Here is a 17638-nt window from a genome sequence, read left to right as displayed (position 1 = left end):
AAGACGATGCAGTCAGCCACTTTGCACATGTGCCTCTTGCGGAGACTCTTCCTCCAGAGAGAGAACAAAGACAGAATGGCTAGGTCCAAAGAGAAGCACCTTGGAAACACAGATCATTCACATGAGTGTTTCTCTGCTGTTTTTCCCCATTATCACTCCACACTAAGAAAAAAAATTAAACTTAAATGAAGTTAATTACTTAAATTAGATTCCATTTCTCCCTAAAGAATAGGATTCTGTTGGGTAGAATCGAGCAATGTAGTATGTATCCACAATATTTTCACCTCCAAGAACCATATCTATTCCCCCTTGGGGGCTTTATACACACACACACACACACACACACACACACACACACACACCCCAGAAGGCAGGATTTACCTGAGTAAGGCATGACTTAATGAGTCAGCAAACTCATTAGTCCACAGAGCCAAATATCAACAGTACGACGATTGAAATTTCTTTTGAGAGCCAAGTTTTTTAAACTTAAACTTCTTCTAACGCCTCTTCTTCAAAATAGACTCGCCCAGGCCGTGGCATTTTGTGGAAGAGCCACACTTAAGGGGCCAAAGGGCCGCATGTGGCTTGCAGACCACTGATCTAGACACCTCCCTCTTTGGTGAGGGATGCAAGATGCCAGAGCTGGCCTGTGACCTCGCAGTATTTGGCACTCGTGGTTTGCCTGGGACCCTCGGAAAATATTTCCTGAACCGACCTGACTGTGGATAACACGATGCCCGAGCACATGGTCACGCAGGCCGTGAAGCAGAGCAGAGCGATGCTGCCCATTTGTCCTCCTTCCTCGGACATCACTGACCGTGGTCCAGGATGGCCAGCATGTTGCTGGGTGATTCTGAGAGGAAAACACGGAGCAGCAACAACTGGGCCGCAGGCCGCCCTGGTGGGAGGCTCAGCATTCCTTTCGCTGCAGCCTCACATATTTAAGGGGAATGGAATCTGGCCCCTGAGACGCATCCTTTGAAATCCGCTTTGTGACCAGCAGGAGGGCAGGAAAGGAGCCAGCCCAGCCGTTGTTTGTCTGGTAACGTGAGAGAAACCCTGATCACGCCCACAGATAGCCGGCCCTTCTGAGGTTGGCAAGCGGCAAATGAAAGCCATGGCCTTTAGCAATGACTTCTTGCTCTGCGGTCTGAGCCAGCACAGTGATGTGGAGGGATGGGGGCTGGAAACAGTCACAGGGACAAGACAAAGGTCAGCAAGGACGCCTCCCGCTTGTCTTTTAGAAAAGCTGTGGCCCCACCTTCCCGCCTGCGAACTCAGTTATCTTGGGCAAGGCACTCTGGTCCCAGCTGAGCTGGATGAGAGGGAAGCCAAAAGGATTTGCTCAAATCACTTGGGTGGAGAGACATGAAGTCAAAATCTTCAGAGCGGCAGCTGGGAGTTAATAAAATGTAAGAATGGAGGAGCCCTAGCTGGTTTGGTTCAGTGGATAGAGCGTTGGCCCATGGATCGAAGGGTTCCGGGTTCGATTCCAGTCAAGGGCACCTACTTTGGTTGCGAGCTCCGCCCTGGCCCAGGCCCTGGTCAGGGCTTGTGCAGGAGGCAACCAATCGACTTGTCTCTCTCACATTGATGTTTCTGTCTTTCCCTCTCTCTTCTACTCTCTCTGAATATCATCAGAAAAATAACCTTGGGTGAGGATTTAAAAAAATAAAAGAAGAATGGAGGGGCTTCCTGGAGCTCTCAGGAACATTTGATGTGTGTGTGGATGCTTTTATTTCCATGGTTACGGTTCCACTTTAATGTGGATTAAAGAAACACAGCTACTGACTTCATAGACGCTGTCTATTGCTTGGATGTGGCTTTAAAAAGAACAAATTCATTGTAAACTGATTTAAGTAAAAATAACACACATGGGTTGTGTGTGGAGATGATTTTTTAAAAAGAGTGACAAGTGGGGTGGATACAGTTGGAGAAACAGTGAGATAGCCATTCCCTCCAAGAATTGGCAGAACTGCCCACCGCTTAGCAGGAGCCCGCCGGAAGCAGTTAAAATCACTCACGGTGTCCTCTGCAGCTGGAAAGAAGGAACGTGGAGGAATCTCCAAGACTGATTCGGCACCTTTGTTAGGTATCCAAAACACAAAACACTTCCTCTTAAAATGCTAATTGTTGTTATTGTTGTTAATCCATTCATTTTTACAGAGAGGGAGAGACAGAAACATTGATGTGAGAGAGACACATCGATTGGTTGCTTCCTGCACACACCCCGACAGAACCGGGAACCTGCAACCGAGGTACGTGCCCTTGACCGGACTTGAACCTGGAACCCTTCAGTCTGCAGGCTGATGCTCTATCCACTGAGCCAAACCAGCCAGGGAGAAAATACTAATATTTACTGTGGGCTCAGTGCACCAGGCACTATGCTAAATGTTTTATTTATGTTGTTTCGTCAAATCCTTACAACGACCCTGAGGACTAAATTCATTATCATTGTCCCACTTAAAAATATATACTATATATTTGATTGATTGATTTTTTTTTTTTTTTTTTTTTTTTTTTTTTTTTTTTTTTTTTTTTTTTTTTTTTTAACAGAGAGGAAGGGAAAGGGATAGAGAGTTAGAAACATTGATCAGCTGCCTCCTGCACACTCCGCACTGGGGGTGTGCCCACAACCAAGGTACACGCCCTTGACCAGGATCAAACCGGGGCTGACATTCTATCCCTGAGCCAAACCCATTAGGGCTCATCGTCCCATTTTACAGGGTAGGAAACTGAGGCCCAGAGAGCATGTTGCTGCAGGCCCCAGGGCTAAAAAGGCAACGAGGGCTGGATGTGAACGCGGTGGTTTAACTCCAGGGCCTGCCCGCTGCTCCATGCGCCTGCTCTGATTTCACACAGCTGCTTTCACAAAGAATCCTGCTGGAGCAGCTGGGGACCTCATTTTTTTTTTTTTTTTTTAAGACTTCATATTTTTTAGAGAAGTTTTAGGTTTAAAACAAAACCGAGGGGAAGATACAGAGATTTCCCGTATACAACCTCCCCCATTGTCCACATCATTCACCAGAGCAGATCTGTTCACAGTTGATGAACCCACGTGGACACATCAGAATCACCCCGTTCCACAGTTCACCTCAGGGTTCACTCTCTGTGTGGTCCATTCCCTGGGTTCGGACAAAAGCATCCCGACCCGTACCCACGGTTATAAAATCACACAGAGCCTTCCACTGCCCTGAAAGGTCCCCTGGGCCCGCCTCGGGGCGAGGCCCACAGTCCGGCCTTTCTAACAACCGCGCAGGTGGCAGTCCTGTTCCTATGGGTCCTCGGACAGTGCTTTCCGTAGAAAGACCAAGAACCTACTGTGGCTGTAGGAGGCGCCCCTCTGGCCCTCGGTGGTGTGCGTTGTTCCCCAAGGCATCGTCGAGCTCGGAGCTCGGAGCTCGGAGCGTGCAGGAAGCTGGCAGTGAGACGGGATGTGCGGCCGTCAATCAGAGGGAAGCCGATTCACGTGTGACCGTGGCGTTCTCCTCCCTCCGCTCTGGCTAACCAGGGGGCGTCGGCAGCGCCTCTCAGAGGGAAATGCCAACCATGGCCTCGGGGCCCGAGAGTCCAAAGCCATAGCCCAGTGGTCAGCACACTCATCAGTCCACAGAGCCAGATATCAACAGGACAACGATTGAAATTTCCTTTGAGAGCCACATTTTTAAAACCTAAACGTCTTCTAACGCCACTTCTTCAAAATAGACTCGCCAGGCCGTGGTATTTTGTGGAAGAGCCACACTCAAGGGGCCCAAGAGCCGCATGTGGCTCGAGAGCCGCGGTTTGCCGACCACGGCCCTAGCCCACTGTTTCCAGGGGACCAGGGTTCCTGATGCCCTTGGAGCGGGCTCAGCCTCGGCCTCGGGCCTTGGGCTGCCAGCCGGTCTTTCTTTAGGATTACGTAACGCCTGGCCCTTGCCCTGAGAAGAAGTGTTTCGAAATTGTTTGACGTCCCCTCTCTGGATGATGATCAAGAGACAACGTGTCCTTTTAAGGAAGCTGACCGGGCAGCGAAGCGTGGCCTGGCCCTTCGGCGGCTCGGAGGCCCCCACACTGTGGCCCGGAGCCCCTCCCTCTCCGTCCTTTCCCCAGGCCCCCTGGGAGACAGGGCTCCGCCGGGGTGCTCTCCTGGGCTGCAGTCACTGGTGTACACTGTCATGGGTGTGAATCTCCGCCCAGGCGCTGAGGGCACGAGAGAAACAACCTGGATCTTTGAAATTCAGTCTAATTTCTATGTCAAACCCCCCTGTCCCCAGGCTGGTGAAAACTTAATTTCAGTTCCTGGGAGGTCTCTTCCTGCGCTGGGATTGTGTTTTGTACTATGGGTCACATACAGTCTGCCTGGCCGGCGTGGCTCAGAGGCTGAGCATCGACCTAAGAACCAAGAGGTCAAGGTTGGATTCCCGGTCATGGCGCATGCCCATGTTGCGGGCTTGATCCCCAGTAGAGGGCGTACAGGAGTCAGCCGATAGATGATTCTCTCTCATCATTGATGTTTCTCTCTCTCTCCTTCTCCCTTCCTCTCTGAAATTAATTAAAGAAAATATATATTTTTTTTTAATTGTAGGGCAACTAGAGGTCTCATGAGCTTATTAGCCCTTTAACGGAGCCTGGTTATAAGGGCATTGCATGGGCCGTGCCACCTAATTTGTCCTCCTCCCTGGTCCAAGCAAGTCACCAAAGAGACTTCCTTGTTCTGGTCTGTATGGTTCCTATGCGGCTTTCCTCTTATTCGAGATGTTTTCCAAGAAATATTTATGTAAGCTGAGAGACCTAACACCCAAGGCTTTGAAAACTTCAGAAACAGGAAAAAATATTTCCCCCCATTTGCTTCCTTCTTTACATCATTCCCTGAATCAATAATCATAAAATAGCTTTGCTGTTAAAAAGTAAAAATAAAATAGAAGGGCCAAAAAAGAGAGGACATAAGTTAATATTTGAAATATATTACCTTGCTATACAATCTAAGGCCCAGATTAATTTCCAGATGTAATTCATGGTAGATCTGAGTGTGTTTAGAGTATTTTTCACCCTGTAAACATTTTTATATGTGGGTGTGGGGTTTTTTTATTGAGAGAGGAAAGGTGAGGGAGAGAGAAATAGAAATATCCATGACAGAGAATGAGAGAATTGTCCATTGGCTGCCTCCTGCACACCCCCTACTGGGGATTGAACCCACAACCCAGGTTGTGCCCCAACTGGGAATCGAACAGGCGACCTCTTGGTGCATGGAATGATGCTCAACCAACTGAGCCACACCGGCCAGACCACCCTGTGAACGGCTTCATGATACTATCATTCTCCCAAAAGCGATTCCTCATAATCATCCTCTATTCAGCTCCACCCATTTTCTGCCAAAGAAGTGTGGAGCGGGGGGGGGGGGGGGGGGGGGGGGGTTCAGAGCTGGAGGAAGGGGAGGGTAACACAGGACACCTGGCAACTCTGCTGGGTCCTGGTTTTGCAAATGGGGCTCATCCTGATGGCCCGCCCATGTAGGTTTGTAGCGAGGTGAGATAAACTGATGGTAAGAATTCAATTATTGAGATAATACTGCCGACAGGTTCATTTTACTGTGTCCCATAGGGCCGTGGTGGCAAACTGCGGCTCTTAAGCCACATGCGGTTCTTTGGCTCCTTGAGTGTGGCTCTTCCACAAAACACCATGGCCTGGGCGAGTCTACTTTGAAGAAGTGGCGTTAGAAGACGTTTACGTTTAAAAAATGTGGCTCTCAAAAGAAATTTCAATCGTTGTCTTGTTGGTGTTTGGCTCTGTGGACTGAGTTTGCCGACCACTCCCATAGGGTGTGGTGAAGACATCAGCTTTGGGATGAGAAAGCCTGTGTTCCATCCCCGACTCTGGCACTTCCTGTACTCTCGACCTTGGGCAAGCTACTCAACCTCACCCATTTTTCCAGTGAAGTAACGGGAGTAGGTGGTCGGATTGTTACGTTTGAATGAGATACTATAATGCTGAGAGCTTAGTACAATGAATGCCCGGCCTTCGTTGACCTTCAGTTTCCTCGTTGGAAAGGGGTCGGGGAGTCGTATCATCTCTCGGTATTACCTAGGCTTCTTCTGCTACAAATATCCGAACCTCCCTCTACCCAACGTCAGCAGGACACCGGGGGCTTTATTTTAAGGGCTGGAGCGTGACCCGTAACTTAAGAAGGAAAGGAACCAGGAGCAGGAGAGCCTTCGGAAGCCCAGGAACAATGCGTCTCCTTTCTTTTCTACGTCTCTCCAGCCAGCTTCTTCCTCCTCCTCCCACCCCTCCCTGCGGGCCGCGGCTCCTTACGGGGGAGCCCGGGTCGGGCAGGGAGGCTATCACGTAAGCTTGGCCGTGAAACTCATTATCTGAAAACACTTGTTTGGGGACTTTCCATACTGGTGACTCGGGGGTTTTTAACACAAGGGACGGCTACAAAAAGGCAGCCTCGGGTCAAGTATCCAGAAAAGGCCACGCCGTGTTCTCCATTGTATCCAAGTGCACTGCTGGCCCGGGAGGCGGTTCGTCCACTTCTGCGTTCAGTTCTGTCCGGCCACAGCCTTGTTTTGTTGGCTTATAAGCTTCCAACAGCTGGTGGAGAGTGGAGGGTGTGGATAACAAAGCCTATTATTGTGTGTGTGGTGGAGTGGGGGGGCGGGAATTTGCACAGCAGTGGGGAAATTTTGTAATTTTGTTCACCACACGTACAGATGCCTTGTGCATCTATCTTCCTCTCTGTTTACGTGTATGATTACAAAGAGAATGACCAGGGGCAGAAGGGAGGAAGAGAAGGAGAGACCAAAGCCAGAAAGAGATAATAGGTTTTGATTTGAGTTTCACCTCTATGGATAAATTCTCCTGTGAGTTGGGGTGGGAGTCAATGGAAGGCATTGACCTAACAGAGGGAAGGGGGAGAGAGAGAGAGAGAGAGAGAGAGAGAGAGAGAGAGAGAGAGAGAGAGAGAGAGAGAAACAGCAGTGATAGAGAGAAGCATTGATCGACTGCCTCCTGCATGCCCCACACTGGGGATGGAGCCCGCAACACAGGTATGTGCCCTGACTGGGAATCGAACCGTGACCTCCTGGTTTATGGGTCGACGCTCAACCACTGAGCCACACCAGCCAGGCCAGAATCCCACTTCTCATGGCCACAAAGAGGAAGGTTGTTAAGCCATTTCTGGGTTAAGCTTTACGGCGTCAGTCCGCAGAGAGGCTGACCTTCGTCAGGCCCCTGGAAGAGGCAGTCTGGTTAGACCGGCTCAGGCACACTGCCCGTGCCTAGAGCAGCCGGCTGTGGCCAGGGGTGACGTCACGGCGCACAGGTGGCTTCCAGAGGCCCCCGGCTCCGGCTGAGGGGCACCAGGGCCAGGTCATGGGATGCTGGGCCTGCACTCTGATAAGTATCCACCGCACATTCCGAGGAGGTGAAGTGAAGGTCAGGTTTGTGATCAAACCCCAGCAACGAGCTTTTGTTTTCTTTCCAGAAACGGAAGCCTGTTTCCTGACAGCTCAGAATGAGTTCCCGTTCGGGCGGCGCTTGGCTATGCCGCTGCGGCTCTGCCAGGGGCAGGGTCAGATGGCAAGTGTTTCTAAGAACCGAAGACACCGTTTCCTGAAGGAAGCAATTAGCTGCCACGAATAGCTTTCCATTTTCATTCTGTTGCACGAAATACTCAGTCTTGAAACAGTCCAGGTGCACAGAAGCCAAAGCTTCCTCCAAGGTTATGTCCCTCAGCCCCCTGCAGTCCTTCCGGAGGCCAGGCAGTAGGACTCTCACTTTGCAAACGTGTTAACTGTAGGTCACGGAGGTCAAATGACTTGGTCACGGCGATGGGCGTTCTGGGTGCCGTTTAACTAAAGTCCTCTGGTCCCTCGTCTGAGGTCATGTTCACGAGATAAGGCAGCGTCCTTCTAGGATAAGGTGACCAGACGTACCGCTTTTGGCGGGACAGTCCAGATTTTTAACAATTTGTCCCGCGTCCCGCGGCATTTTAAAAAAAAGTCCAAAAGATTTAAAAGAATCTTTCTAAAAATCAGAACTTTTTTAAAACGCCGTGGAACGCGGGACAATTTGTTAAAAATCGGGACTGTCGCTCTAAAAGCGGGATGTCTGGTCACCTTACTCTAGGAGTCTCACACTCTCCTGAACAGCTGACCTCGGAGTCTGATCGAGGCTTGGAAAGGCTGGTGCGCCCTCGGTCGCTGTCTGTCAGGCATAGGCTGGGCTCTGCACCCAGGTCCCTCCCAGAGCAGCACGGCTCTGAGATTGCTGAGAGAGTCATTCCAGGGCTGTTGAATCACTCTTCTCCTAAATCCTGTGTAGGAAAAGGCACAGAGGGCTTTGAAACAGGCCAGAGGGAAAGGGAACTGAAAGCAATAAAAATGTATTTTTTTTAAATGGTGGCAAGTCTGGCTTTTCCCTTGCATCTTCCCCAGCACAATTAGGTTGTACACGGAGCACCGAGCTTAGCCGATTTCAATAGGCGCTGCTTTTGGGTTATTCGCTAGGCCAGTGGTCGGCAAACTCTTCAGTCCACAGAGCCAAATGTCCACAGGACAACGATTGAAATTTCTTTTGAGAGCCACATGTTTTAAAACTTAAACTTCTTCTAACGCCACTTCTTCAAAACAGACTCACCCAGGCCGTGGTATTTTGTGGAAGAGCCACACTCCAGGGGCCAAAGAGCCGCATGTGGCTCTCGAGCTGCAGTTTGCCGACCACAGCCCTATTCTCCTTTGCTTCCAGGAGACAAGACAATCTCCTGGGCCCTTAGGGGGGGGAAGAAGTCAAAGGTCACCAGAATCACACACCGGGACCGGGTCCCGGGTCCCACCCTAACGGTTCTGACGTGCTGGTTTGAGGTTTTGCTTCAGAATCTGCACTTTTTAAAAACTAGGCCTTGGCTCACACTGTCAGGCTAGTCCCTGCTTTCTAAATAAGACGACAACTGGGCCACCAGCGCTGTGAGAGCAAAACCTCGGGGCAGCAAACGATTCTGGAGCTGCTGTTCTCGTTTCATAATGAGATGCTTGGAGTAAACTCCTGCGTCCTCTTACTCCAAAAGCCGCTTTGACGTGAACTCCCGTGCCTGGCTGAGAAGCAAGCTGAAGGTATCTTCCTAACAAACTAAAGAAAAGAAAAAAAAAAAAAAAAAAAAGGATAAAAGGGAAAAGCACCAGATTGTAAACAACTGTCTTGATTTCCTTCAGAATACATGGGGGTTGCTCATTACGCACCCTCCCCACCCCACCCCCACCCCACCCCCGACTCCTCTCTCTTCTAAAGACACTTCCAGAAGAAAGACTTCAAGGCGAACGTCAGTCAGTTGCCATGGAAGCTGACCCAGAATGAACCGTCGCTTCTTTTCACCATCTCGCCTGGAAATTATTGAGAGATAGATGGCAGAGAGCAACATGTGAGAGGATGCCAGGGGTCTGTTTATTCCGGTCTGGTTCCTCGGAGATGCGAGCCCTCAAAGGAATGAGGAGCATGATGGATGGCACCGTGCTATCGGAGCCTGCCATCTCTGCCTCAAGCCTGCTTGGGTCTGGGGGGGCGAGGGGGGGCAGGGAAGGGGGGGGACAAATGGGTGCTCTGTTTGTCAAGAGATTTCTAGAGCTTTTACTTCTTATAACTCAAGTCCAGACTGAACAAATGAGTTCACTTATAAAGGTTTCGACTTCTCAGTGCCAAACGGATATGCATAAAGGCGCCCCGCCTCGGTACACATAGACACCCCCCCCATGCACACTCCTGAGTGTGTGGCTACTGTCCCCCTGGTTGAGAGATGGCCGTTGTCTTTAAAACTGCACCCCAGGCTCAGGCAGGAAGACGGTGGAAGGGCAACAAGTAGACAGTCAACCGGAGGAGCCTGTCCTTCAAAAGAGCCCCCGGAGTCCTTTCCCCGTCTGTGCTCAGCTCCGGGGACCGGAGAGCCGGGGACAATGACCCTGCCATCGGGCACATGCCTGCTGGCAACAAGACTAAGATTGCCCGTGACTGAAAGGGGAGAATGAAGATGGCCCTTTCGTGGCATGCCTCATTGGACCACACTTTGCATTGTTGCTCTTTGCAAATATTCCAATTTTTTATTTTTTTTTTTACAAGTTGAAAGTTTGTGGCAGCCCTCCGTTGAGCAAGTCTGTTGTTGCCCAAAAACAAGACAACTCCCTGAAGGCGCTGATGACGGTTAGTATATTTTAGTAATCAAGTATTTTTAAATTAAGGTCTGTACATTGCTTTTTTTTTTTTTGGTAGAATGCATTGCACAGTTAATAGACTACACTAGAGAGGAAACATAACTTTCCTAGGCCCTAAAAACCAAAAATTTGTGTGACTCGCTTTATGGCGATATTCGCTTTATTGCAGCGATCTAGAACCTGCAATATCTTCGAGGTATGTCTGTAATTAGATAGCAATGCTTGTCTTGGGGCACCTCCAAAACACTCCCCAAAGCTACCCACCCACTTTCCTCCGTCTCCAGCCTGGCAGGATACAGTCCCTCGAATCCAGTGGCCATGAGGAAGGGACTTTGGTTAGAAATAGCGTGTCCCATTGCAATTATCTTTGCCCATAAGGATTTGTGTCTTATTTCCTTCTCTTAAATCCAGACCAGACCAGGCCCAAATGCTAGCGAGTTCATAACAGCAGTGACCTACCAATTAGTAGGACGTGGGATTAAGGACAGACCCATCTGGCCTAAGGAAACTGTAGTTACGGTTCAAGGCCTGCCTGTCATTGTCTTCCCTTCAGCATTTCCTTTGGTTGGAGATACGAGGTCAGCATCTAGGGGGCCAAAGAGCAAGCAGCAAGGCACTCCCGAGAGGAGATTTTGTTTGGGGGTGAACGTAACCTCAAGTAACCAAGTATTTGTGTATATTTTTAAAATATATTTTTTATTGATTTCAGAGGAAGGGAGAGGGAAAGAGAGATAGAAATATCAATGATGAGAATCACTGGTCAGCTGCCTCCTGCACGCCCCTGTTGGGGATCAAGCCCGCAACCTGGGCATGTGCCTTTGAACAGAATTGAACCCACAACCAACAAGCCAATGCTCTAGCCACTGAGCCAAACCAGCTAGGGCCCATATATTTATGTGTCATTTAATCTCTGGACAGGCAGTGGTAAGAATAGGAGGGGGATAAATGAGGGAACACTATGCCCTCCACTCATCCTTCCCTACTTTTGTGTTTTTAAATGTTACTAACTGATCTCACCTCGACTTCCCTTTACTCAAAGGCAAACTCCTCTGCTTCTTCTTCTTTTTTTTTTTTTTAATATATATTTTTATTGTTTTTTTACAGAGAGGAAGGGAGAGAGATAGAGAGCTAGAAACGTCGATGAGAGAGAAACACTGACCAGCTGCCTCTTGCACACCCCCTACCGGGGATGTGCCCGCAACCAAAGTACATGCCCTTGACCGGAATCGAACCTGGGACCTTTTAGTCCGCAGACCGACGCTCTATCCACTGAGCCAAACCGGTTTCGGCCAAACTCCTCTACTTCTTATTCAAGCTGTATAGCATACTGATCTGTGGCATCCTTCTGCTGGGACTTCCTCTCAGGCATTTCTCCAGTCTGCCTGTTAGTGAGTGTCCAATGGTGATGTTATTGTTCGGTGAAGAACAGACAGGCAGATCCAAGCAGACAGACACGGTCAGGTGCCCCGGCCATGAGAAAACGGAAAAGAACCAAACAGAGTGCTTCCTACGGGTGAGGGGAGCTCAGGGCAAGCGGGGACAAGGCCCAGCTGAGCCTATGAATGCCAGACTCGTCAAATTACATCTCTCAGACTAAGATCCTCATTAAGGGCCTGCACCTCAGAGACATCTTGGCCTCCCAAGGTGCATCATCATGGAAGACTGGCCATGATAACAGTAATTTAGAGGAAGTTGAAAGAACAGTCTAAATTAGAACAGGTACTCACGCTTCCACTTCTCTTGAGGAGTCTGTGGGACAAAGAAAACGCACTGGAGGACTTTGGAAGGCGGACGTGGCCAGCCTGGTGAGCGAGGCTGAGGAACAAAGAGCGCGTCCCGTGGTTTTAAGGGTTCTACTGTTTTCTTCCAAGTCATCTCACTACAGAACAATTTTCAGAAGTGCTTGGTCTACCCGGTGACTCAGTCATTTCTGTTAGGGCAAGGGTTCTCAACCTTTCTAATGCCGAGACCCTTTAATACAGTTCCTCATGCTGTGGTGACCCTCAACCATAAAATTATTTTTGTTGCTACTTCACAACTGTAATTTTGCTACTGTTAATGAATCATAATGTAAATATCTGTGTTTTCCGATGGCCTCAGGCGACCCTGTTGGCAGTTCTCAACCTGTGGGTCGTGACCCCTGCTGTAGAGCCTAAGACCAACCATTTTGTGGTTGGGGGTCACCACAACATGAGGAACTGTATTAAAGGGTCGCGGCATTAAGAAAGGTTGAGAACCACTGTGTCAGGGCTTTCCATCAAATGCTGCCTCCTCCCTGCCAGCATGGCCATTGCCAAAAAGCAATGGCTTCGTGTTAGGGAGAGTTTCAAAACGGCCCTCCTGAGTTACCCTGGGTGGAGGGTGGGAGGTTTTTTCCTGCACCTGTCTCTCGCTGTGCCCCTGCAACCTTTCACACACTCTGTACCCAGCAAGGTGACAGTAAGGGAGTGGGGCAACGCCCTTCTCTCCCTGGACTCAACACCACCACCCAACAGGAAATGCACAGCACAGGTGTGGGAGTTTGGCTGACTCGTGGCAAAAAATAAACACGGTTTCCTGTTTGCCTCTTATTTTCAGTCCTAAGTGGTGAGGAGTTGCTGGGACTTCCTGCCAGGACTAGCACTTTATGCGGGCGAAGAAGGTGTCATTTGGGGCCCAAAACATACCGATACCTGCGACCTTCCGAAAACTCACCTCATTCATCGGTATCACAGCTTAAAGCAATAGCGAGTGTTTTAAGTTGGGCTAAATCATTGTGCTACTTGGAGTGTTGAAAGATTGGCACTTGGAAGCATTATAATTTTTTCGTGTATCTTATTAGATGAAAGCAATTACAAGTCGAGAGAATTTTTCATTTTCTGTCTGTTCATCCATCCAATTCATCTAGGTGTCCATCCATCCATATGCATCTACTCATCTATCCATATTCATCTACCCATCCATCCATCCATCCCCTAGATGCCTGTTTACTCCCAGCTAATTTTTTTTAAATGTATTTATTGGAGAGAGAGAGAGAGAGGGAGAGAGAGAGAGAGAGAGAGAGAGAGAGAGAGAGAGAGAGGGAGGGAGAGAGAGATTTCTTATTCCACTTATTTATGCATTCATTGGTTGATTCTTATATGTGCCATGACCTGGCATCAAACCCACAACCTTGGCATATCAGGACAATGGTCTAACCAACTGAGCTAGCCAGTCAGGGCTCCCAGCTCATTTCTTACAATCTAACATGGATCTCATATGGCCTTGTGACTTCTAATAATTCCATGTGTATATACCAGCTTTCCCAGTGAGACTGCCATCTCCTGAGTGGAGAGAGAACATCAAATAAAATCTCATGAGAGGGTAGAGCAAAAAGCCAAGCACACAGTGGGTGTGCACTACATTCCTGTTACAATAGCCTGACAGGGGAAGGTCCCCAAGCAGAGCCCTCCCCCGTTCGTTCCCCGGCAAGCCTGCTGCAACATGGCCGTTCTCAGACAGTGATTTACAAGGTGGACACAAAGCACACAGAGCTGCCTAAGCGAAGTCCTGCTGGCGGCAGGGGAGTCTGCTGGCATTCCTTTTTGGTTTTTGGAGCTTTCAAGCATCCCACTTGCCCTGGGTCACAGGCCCACTCACCTCTGAGTCACCTTGTGCTCTCTCGTTAGCATCTTTAGTAACAGCTGTCACGTTAGTGCAAAACCACACTCCGTCTTCCAAGGCCTGGCTGCCATGTCTTTTTTCCCGTGCATCCACTCCTTTGCCAGACATGTAATGAGTAGCCATTAAGTGCCAGGCTTTGGACCCGGCATGGGGGAATACAGTGGTGAATAATACACATAATTACTGCTCTTCAGGGAAGCAGAGCCCTCAAGACAGACAACAGACAACCACAACTCATTGCGGTGAACACTGTAACAGTGGAGCCAAACAGCGGGCACTGATCCTGCCTGGGAGTTGGGGGTAGGCTTCTCAGAGAAGGTGCCTTTCCAGTTGACTCCTGGGGGTACGAAGGAGTCCCCCAGGAGGTGAGGAGCGGAAGGACAGCCACAGCAGAGGGAATCCTGGATGCAGAGGTAAGAGTGTAAGGATCCAGGACAGCCAATGGCGAAGAGAAGTTGGTGTGAGCGGAAGAGCAGGGATGTGAGGCTGGGGAGTCGGAAGAGGGTGCATGGGAGAAGCAGGGGGTGAGGCTGCTACAGGGGAAGCAGGGCCCCGAGCGACAGGCTGAGGACTTGGGCTCTTACAGCAGCAAAGGGGAGCCACTCCAGGTGTGGAGAGACATCCATGTTTGTGCTTCAGAAAAATCTTTCTGACCAGGAGAATGGTTCTGAGGCCATTGTAAATGTAGAGAAAGAATAGTGAGGGCTAAAGCTAATCATGGAGGGCGGATAGAGAGGATGGACATAATTGATAGGAAAGATGCTTAGAAGGTAGGGGCAATAAGTGGGACACACACAGGGAGAAGGAAGGAGAGAGATGGATGTGAAGATAGATCCCAAGATGTCCAGTTCCAGCCCGGCCGGCGTGGTTTGGTGATTGAGCGTTGACCTGTGAACCAAGAGGTCTCGGTTCAATTCCAGTCAGGGCACATGCCAGGTTTCAGGCTCGATCCCCAGTGTGGGGTGTGCAGGAGGTAACCTATCAATGATTCTGTCATCATTGATGTTTCTATCTCTCTCTCCCTCTCCCTTCCTCTCTGAAATCAATAAAATATATATATATATATTTAAAAAAGAAAAAAGAAAAAAAGAAAACACCAGATCAACCTGGGAAATGCTGCTAAGCTCGGTTCAGGGTCCACTCGGCTTACCGAGGCCTCTGTCCACACCTTAGTTACTCCTGGAGGGAGGACACTGAGGCCCAAGACTCAACGCGAGCCTTCCCTTTCCTGGCATTTCCAGAAAAAGAAAAAGAAAAAAAAAGAAAAAAAAAAGGAAAATACCCCAAAGCTTACTGCCACACAGCAGCCCTCAGCGATTACAGCAATTGCTCAATTATATGGTTCTTCATGAAGGACAGATTACAGGGTTCCTTCACTGAAGGCTCTGTGCCCTGACCAGATAAAACTAAATAAAAAAAATTAAAAAATGCCAACGCTGGGCATTTTCTGAGCGTATGGCAACATTTGGTTCTAGTCATCAAGAAACAGGAACAAAGCACAACAAAATGGCGGAGGGGTGTTCTGTTTGATTTTGCTTCCTAAGGATATGGAAGGTCTGAGACCCAGGTGTGCTTTTAGCAAGAACAAGCCTCATTTGAAAACACCTGATGTTAATCAGATGATAAAAGTGCAGGCTGTTTGCATGCTCTCCGTGAGCCCGGTTCCAGCAGTTCGTTGCTAGGTCTGTGTCTTGCCACTTGGCGCTCAGGTTTGCATAGAGATGGTGACATTTACATCTCCAGTCCAGCCCAGAACAGCCCTGTTCTAGCAAACCACACGGCCCTCCACCCAGCGTCCCACTGTGGCAGATATGAATGACTTTCCCATCAGTCATTGTCCTCCTTTCCTTTCCTGAGGGTAGAGCCTGCCTCCCTGTAAATACCCAAGATTTACCTTCCTGACTTCCTTTGGAGCTATGGTCTGGGCAAGCCTTACCAACCTGGCCAAGGAGAATTGCCAAGAAAATCTGTTGAGTGGTTCTTGGAAGAGGTTCTCCAACTGTGTGTGTGTGTGTGTGTGTGTGTAGCACCTCGAACACTAGAAGGCTGAAGTCTCTGGCATGGGGGAGAAACTTCAGCCTTCTAGCGGTCGATGTGCGCATGTGAGGATGTGGTGTTTGGCACAGTGGCAACCATCTTGTGACCACAAGGAACTCATCCTGAGGTTATCATCCAGCTCTCTGAGGGATGGTAGACCAGAAAGATGGCCAAAGTGGTGTCCTTGACGTATTGAACTGTAACCATTCCCTCCCCCTACCTGTAGACTCTTGAGAAAAGTGTCCTTGTTGCAGACTCCATTCTAGTTGGGCATTACAGCTCCTAACTGTTCTGCCTTCCTCCAGATGTCCACACAGAGGCATGCTGGTGGGACTCTTCAACCTATCTCCACGTTGGGTTTGAGAATGTTTCAGCATTCCCAGTTCCCCGGGATTTAAGCGATTTTTTAATGCAAAGCCTTGCCTGCAAAGGGCCGGAGAGGAGGTATGTAATTTTTATTTTTTCACGTTATTAAATTTTGTTGCTTTAACTATTGGGGGGAATAAAGGTGTTCTAACGTGGCTGGCTGGTTTCTCTTTCTCGTCCGCTCCCAAGCCCAGCTCTGTGGAAGACAAAGGCAAGTCTCGGAGAGTCCTTTCGTCGGTGCACGAGATGCCCATTTTGCGCATGTGCAGACTCATGGGCAGGTGTTGGGGAAAGACCAGCCTTCGCATCTCCTGTGAGGCAGAGAACAACGGCCATGAAATAACGTGTGGCAGGCAGGAGCACCTGTTCCAGCACAGCAGGCTCATCCTGGCCCCGCTGCTGGCTGGCATGTTACTGAGCAGGCCTCATCTTTTGCTTCCTCGTGGATAAAACAATGTTAGTGGGGTAGAGGTCCCAAGGCTCAGGATCTGGGAAGTCTTTGGCACTCTACCTGGCACATAGTAAGAACTTAATACACAGGGGCCATTGCTCCCAATACATGGCCGATCTGCTCTTCCCCGGTGGCACTGGGAGTCGAGAGGGTGTCCCTACATGCAGGCTTTGCTCTTCATCATGACCTTGGGGTTGAGTTTTGCAGAAAGCAGCTCATATTTGGAGAGTCCTTGTCTCCTTCTGAGTCTATCAATGTATGGAGCTGTTCTTATTAATGTGTCATTGTACTTGTGTCTGCGGCATGGTTTTGGCTCATGACTCGGTACCCCTAGCAGACTAGAAGCTCCTGGGGGGGTAGGATGGAGATTTTCATGGCTAGGTCCGCCGGAGTTCTCAGCTCCAGGCTGTGTACATGCCTAAGGAATGTTAGCTAGTGAATGGATAGATGGGCAGCAGCTATGACATGAGAAATTGGGGCTGATTTCTAGAATGTTCAGAGAGCAGTCCTTCTAAACGTGGCTGTGCGTTAACATCATGCCTGGATAGAATGACCCCATCGTCTGGTTTGTGCAAATTCCAAGGGCTCGAGACTTTCTGTTTTAAAACAACAACTGAAGGCCGGGACCGGTTTGGCTCAATGGATAGAGCGTCGGCTTGGGGACTGAAAGGTCCCGGGTTCAATTCCGGTCAAGGGCATGTACCTTGGTTGCGGGCATATCCCCAGTAGGGGGTGCAAGAGGCAGCTGATCGATGACTCTCATCGATGTTTCTAACTCTCTATCTCTCTCCCTTCCTCTCTGTATAAAATCAATAAAAAATATATTTAAAAAAAAAAAAAAAAACAACTGAGGGATTTTCTGGGACTCAGGACTTTTAGGGTCAAAAGATGGGAAATTCCGGGAAAAGTGTGAGTCAGTCCTGGGGAAACTGGGCGGGTTGGTTATTGAATCAAGAGG

The 17638-nt window shown here is 49.3% G+C and overlaps 1 protein-coding gene across 1 annotated transcript in view; it reads right to left on the bottom strand.

The window, feature by feature from the left end:
- Nucleotides 1-16288: 16288 nt before the first annotated feature.
- LOC311610928 (uncharacterized protein) overlaps nucleotides 16289-17638 on the bottom strand; it is a 50530-nt gene continuing 49180 nt past the window's right edge. The window contains exon 6 of the mRNA XM_084862525.1: nucleotides 16289-16540. Coding sequence (XP_084718651.1) covers nucleotides 16319-16540 — 222 coding nt within the window. The 3' untranslated portion in view covers nucleotides 16289-16318. The remainder of the gene's footprint in view (nucleotides 16541-17638) is intronic.

Source organism: Pipistrellus hanaki, assembly GCF_964339955.1.
Source record: "Pipistrellus hanaki genome assembly, chromosome: 16".
In the NCBI taxonomy this organism is placed as follows: Eukaryota; Metazoa; Chordata; class Mammalia; order Chiroptera; family Vespertilionidae; genus Pipistrellus; species Pipistrellus hanaki.
This window is presented reverse-complemented; position numbering and strand designations above follow the sequence as displayed.